This window comes from Lolium rigidum, chromosome 2 (assembly GCF_022539505.1).
Source record: "Lolium rigidum isolate FL_2022 chromosome 2, APGP_CSIRO_Lrig_0.1, whole genome shotgun sequence".
Classification (NCBI taxonomy): Eukaryota; Viridiplantae; Streptophyta; class Magnoliopsida; order Poales; family Poaceae; genus Lolium; species Lolium rigidum.
Window position 1 is genome coordinate 147488963 of NC_061509.1, and position 5486 is coordinate 147494448.

The 5486-nt window shown below is 51.1% G+C and overlaps 1 protein-coding gene across 1 annotated transcript; it reads right to left on the reverse strand.

The window, feature by feature from the left end:
* Window positions 1–3868: 3868 nt before the first annotated feature.
* On the reverse strand, window positions 3869–4312 carry LOC124689112. Its single transcript, XM_047222705.1, has one exon. It carries the CDS (start codon window positions 4310–4312, stop codon window positions 3869–3871), a length of 444 nt encoding a protein of 147 aa, XP_047078661.1.
* Between the last annotated feature and the right edge of the window lie 1174 nt (window positions 4313–5486).

A 5486-nucleotide genomic window follows, 5' to 3' on the forward strand; every position in this document is an offset into this window, starting at 1 on the left:
CCATATTGACATTCATGTGTAGAGTGTGATTGTGTTCCAAACCCAGCTTTGTTACTTTGCGATTTTCTTTCTTCCGGTCCATATTGACATTCATGTGGACTTGGCAACCGGTTCTAGTTTCAGCTCGAGGGAACTTTGTTAAATGATCCCTTTTGTCTTGTGATCGATGTCCCTCATTTGCACAAACAAATTTACATGATGTAACTTTGCCATCAGATTCTCTTTTGTTTGTATACCTTTTTCTGACCTCAAAGCCTTGTTGCCCACTGTAGCTCAGCCAAAATGCCCAAGCTTCATCTGAATTTCTAAATTCCATACTTCGATGAGGAACCAAATCAGGTAGTACAACTCTGCAATGCAAATGTGAAGAAAATATTGGAACCAATAGAAAGTCTTAAATTTCTCATGCCAAACTATGGAATACGGAAATTACCGATTGGAATCAGGATCATGGTGCGATTTATTAATATCTTCTTCCATCCCAGCTTCTTCCATGAACTAAGAACAGAGCTGAAACCTGTAAAGAAAACCACAGTTATGAAACAACATGACAGAATCTTGTTTGGCCCAAAACTCCAACTATGCTGACGCAAATCGTACAAATAGGGTACCGTTGGAGAGGTATGATCATATACTACAACTTCTATTTTGTGTCTCAGTCCAAATTAAGCAGCGATTAAGAGCAGTTTTAAGGTATTGATTGCATCTACGTAGGGCATACCACAGAGAGAAGTGGAGAAAAGAACAAAGATGATTTACCTGAGATTGACGGGGGCAGAGAAGTGCATTGGCGAGCAGAGCAGCTTGTCCGCTCCAGGTTCGGGCGAGCTCCTTCGCGGTTCGCGTGCCCTTCCTCACGTCCTCGATTTCGCGCCTCTTTTCCGTTCTCGCGCCTTTCTCTGAGGTAGAGCGCGCCCTTTTCCGTCCTCTACTTTCGCGCCTCTTTTCCGTCTCCGTTAGTTGGGCTGGGCTTCGCGCTGTATTTCCTTGACGTTTGACTTGCTGCCTTCCGATACAAATCGAACGAGCGGTAATCATTTACTTCCCTCTGCAGTTTTGGCTAGTACGGCAGAGAATCTCGTTCCCTATAAAAGTAGGACAACATATAAATAGCCATATACTATTTGTTTCTTTCTTATATATAAATACCCATATACTATGAGATTGTAGTAATTACCGAAGTGACAACACATGGCTTAAGTAGCATCGTGTTAATGACTTTGCTTTGTTTAGAAAGCACTTAACATCACACACATTACACAATGTACCCAACGGCACATGGTGCATCTCTGTCGTTTCTGCTCTGGATCCGCCACCTGCGGCAAAGGGTGCTCCGTGGTTCCGTGTTTGATCATATGCTCAGATTAGATCAGGAATAACAAAATCTTCGTATAGTAATGCTGCTGAGTGTTGACCTACCAGGAGTAAACTTGCAGCCTAGGAGCGTAGGTTCGTTGAAGTAACCTTGCAGGTGGCAGTCCGTCAAGTTCGTTCGTAAACCGTACAGAGACCTCGGGGGGCACGCACTGCGTTGCATATCCATCGCCGTAGATTCGCCATTGTCAACGCCGAGCAGTAGACCTTACGTGCGACCTCCGTTTGCAACTCCCAGATGTTCCATCGATTCCGCCATCGATTTCCGTCTCTCGAGAAAGCAGAGATCTTTCCGTCTCCTAGACTCGTTCAACTTAGGACGCCGAGGCTCGAAGCAGGGTTGAGATCTGCAGCCTGCAGCCGGTGGATGCCGCGTCGCGTTGTCGCCTGTCAGGTTGAGTCCACGCATTCTGTCCCTGCGAGCGAGCGTGAAGCCGAAGCAATGGCTGGTTGTTAGTAGGAGCAGAGGCAGGAGGAAAGGTGGGAGCGATGAATTATCATCGCAGGCAGAGCTATATGTCAATGCCCCGTACAGGGACGATGGAAAAGCGGAGCATAATTGCCGAATTATTGTTCCTCCTCGCCTGGTGAGCACGAGCAGACCGACCGGTGGTTCGTGCTCATGTCTGAATCTCGTGCTCATGTCTGAATCCTGATTTGGCCTGGCAGTACCGCGTATCAAAGTCGGACAGGTTATTCAGGGGCTCGGAGATAGACTGGAAGTGGACACACCACTGTTGATCTCTTATTTTGGGGGGAATTCGACAGTTCAGTATTTGTCGTGGGTTCAGGACGCGACACGCCCCCGTGCTGGCCATGCTCACGGGGCTGCTCTGCTCTGCTTGGGCGTATTAGGCACTGGCAGCAAGTAGGATGTGTTGTTTTGCAGAGATGAGATGCGGTGAGTGCCACGTTATCTTCATACACGATTATGCCTATATATATTACAGCAAGAAACCAGAGATTTCCCGGAGCAGCCCGGGCTGCCATGCTATGCTGTCTGTACCTGAAACTGTACATTAACTGATTAATTGTCAAAACTATGTTCGCTGTAGAATCCAGAGCTGATCAAGCAGTTCATCGAAACATTGATCGCATGGATACATCATACGGAAGCAAACTCAACCTAATATAGCCTACCGCAATCCTACATTTACCAAAATTCAGCCCCGAGATACCTCACTTGGCCATGTGGACGACGAGCTCCTCCTACTCGAGTGCGACACACTCCATCTTCATGCGGCGGACGGCGGTCTCCTGCCGAAACTCCTCGTAAGCGCGCACCTGGTGGAGGGCCAAGTGCGCGTCCTTCTCCTTGCGTTGACGCGCCACAGCAACATCTTGATCTGAGATGTGGCAAAGCTTCTTGACGACGGCGGCATCAGGATGCGGATGGTTCACCTCTTCGTCGTACGCTTCTTCGTGCCCTCCGACCGGATCCATTTCGTGTGCTCCTCGACGGGGATGTTGTGGGACTTCCGCCGCCTCACGGCGAGGCGCTGTCGACTCCAATCCGGTCTTCCCTTTGTCCGAAACCGATGCGACGAAACTTCATGGAGCGATGGATGCGGTGTAGGTGAGGGTAATTCCTCGCCGGATGTAACCCTAGAGTGGCGACGAAGCGGTGGATGGGGCGGCGTGAAAATAGGATTTGAGCATGTTTCAGGCGCATCGATCTCTACTTGCAGCGTCTGCGAATGTGAGTTACTGGTACCTACGAATTTGTTTTAGGCCAAAACGTGGATGCAAGATCTGATCAAAGGATGAAACCTAGGCAAAATTTAAATCCAGCAGTTGGCAGTTGTATGTGTGGTTCTGTATATTAATATAGCGGGGCGAAAGCCTATTGTGAGGAAACGACCCTCCACACTTGCACAGCGGCAACAGCAGCCACAACATGGCAAAGCTGACATTGGTGGATAACAGAAACAACAAAGAGGGAGATGGTTTGTTTAATGCGACAGACAATCTGGCCATGTGCGATGGAATCTTGGCACCGGTTCTGCTTTGCAAAGCTGCTAACAACTCGTTAATAGTACCCCCACTTTTGATTATATGTTTCACGCCCAACAGAAAGGCGAAAAGAACACAGACAGCCAAAAAGGCAGGAACAGCATCTACAGTCAAATGGCAAACCCACCGTTTACCATTTGAACTGCGGTCATATTCGTGATTTTCCCGCACATAATCATTCACCCACAAGGGGAATTTCGAGATGAATGCAGCCAGATCACCTCTCTGTTTCCATCTCCAAACATTCACAAGGAAATTTCGAGAAGGAAAGAATGCACAGGTAACTGAAGGAGGAGGATTAACCAAAGCGTTTAGTAGCCTCATCATCATAATTAAGGATCCGGAACAAAACAAGGCAAGAGCACTGTACACATACACCGATTAGCATTTTAGCAGGAGGCGATCAAAACCCAGCCCGCCTTGATGGTACGAGTAGTAGATTAGTAAGAAGCGATTAACCAACGCAACGCCGCCGTCTAACTCAGTAGGCCTCCTCGGGGATGCTCTGCAGGCCGGGCTCCCACTCCCCGCTGGCCTGCATCAGGCGCGCCTCCTCCGCCGCTCGCCGCATGCTGCGCCGCCGGAGCGACTGCAGCCTCTGCTCGGCGTCTGTCCCGCCGCCGCCGGACGCGCGCTGGCGGGAGCTGCGCCGGTCCCCCGACGCCGCCGCCGTCGAGCCCGGCGCCACGCCGGCGGTGGGGCCCCCGGTGCCGAGCGCGGCCACCATCTTCTTGAGCTCGCGCTTGCTGACCACGATCTTGACGCGCACCGCGCCGCCCACCTCCTCCCGCGACAGCACGCGGCCGCCGTGGTGCAGCTGCTCCAGCGCCTCCGCGGCCGCCTTCGACTGGTGCTGCTGCTGCTGCCGGTGGCCGTGGCCCTGCCCGGCCGCGTGGTCCCTCGGGAAGAAGCACCTTGTCGCCATCTCCCTGACGGGCCGGTGGCCGCCGACGCCGCAAGTGGCGTGCTGTCCGGCGGGGCAAGTGGTGGCAGTAGTACCCGGCCAGTCCCTGGTAGCTCCGGCGACGTTCCTTGCAAGGCAGAGCGCAAAGGCTAAAGCGAAGGCAAAGTGATTGTGCGGCCTGTCGAGCAATGCGACATTGCTACCACGGTTTATATACTGGCAGTCGTCGGGTGGCTTGCCTTTTTTGCTGAGCGCGCGCAGCCACAACTGGCTCCAAGCACGCACCGCCCCAGGTCTCTGACCCGCGGGCCCCGCTTCCTCCCCACCTGTGATGAGCGTGTGGCCCGACCTGTCCGTCCAAGCTTTTGTTAGATGATGAAAGTTAATCAACCAAATAAATGGGTAACGAACATGGATCGATATGGTTAATATTACAGAATAGTAACCAAGTGCAGCGTTTGTTAAGGCTCTAAACAATCATGAGACGGGGACTAATTGCGATGGCAGTTGAATAGAGAAATGGACGCCTCACATGGCCGTCGCTCTCGCGGCCGGAGAGAGAGGATTGATCGGACCGGGCATCATTGGATCGATCGGAGGTCCGATGACGAAGTGACGTGTTGTCGAGCCGGACTCGATGTGGATCTCGTGGAGTGAAGGACCGATGTACATTTGGTCACGACGATGGAGCAGTTTGACGGTAGACATCGGTCCTTTGGTTACAACAACGCGCGCAGTCTCCATGTTTCCTGTTGCCGGTTCTGTAGCTCGCCCAGCAATGGCGTTGGTGCCATTGGGTTTCTGCAACTAATGTTGCACGGCTTTGAAATGCGGGGAGTTCAGTTAATTATTCAGAGATCGGAAGTGTAATATTTGTGGTACTGGGTTGGAGGATACCTCACATGCTCAATACAAATGCCCCCATGCTCGTCGTCTTTGGGGCGAAATGTGAAAGGTCTGGAATTTACCTGGGGATCGGGACTTGCAGATCGAGCCGTATCATTTGGTTCCACTCCAGGCAGTTATTAGTAAACTTCAAAGCAATATGATTGATGCTACTCTTTTGGTCGCTTGGAGAATTTGGTTTGCAAGAAATGAGGCTACACATGATAAACCCTTGCCTTTGTGTGATAGTTCTCGTCGTTTTCTTTCTAGCTACTGAAAGTTGCTTCATCACTGCAAAGATTCCTCTACG

Coding starts and splice junctions, on each gene's coding strand:
- LOC124689112 (XM_047222705.1), bottom strand. CDS start 4,312: ATGGCGACAAGGTGCTTCTTCCCGAGGGACCACGCGGCCGGGCAGGGC.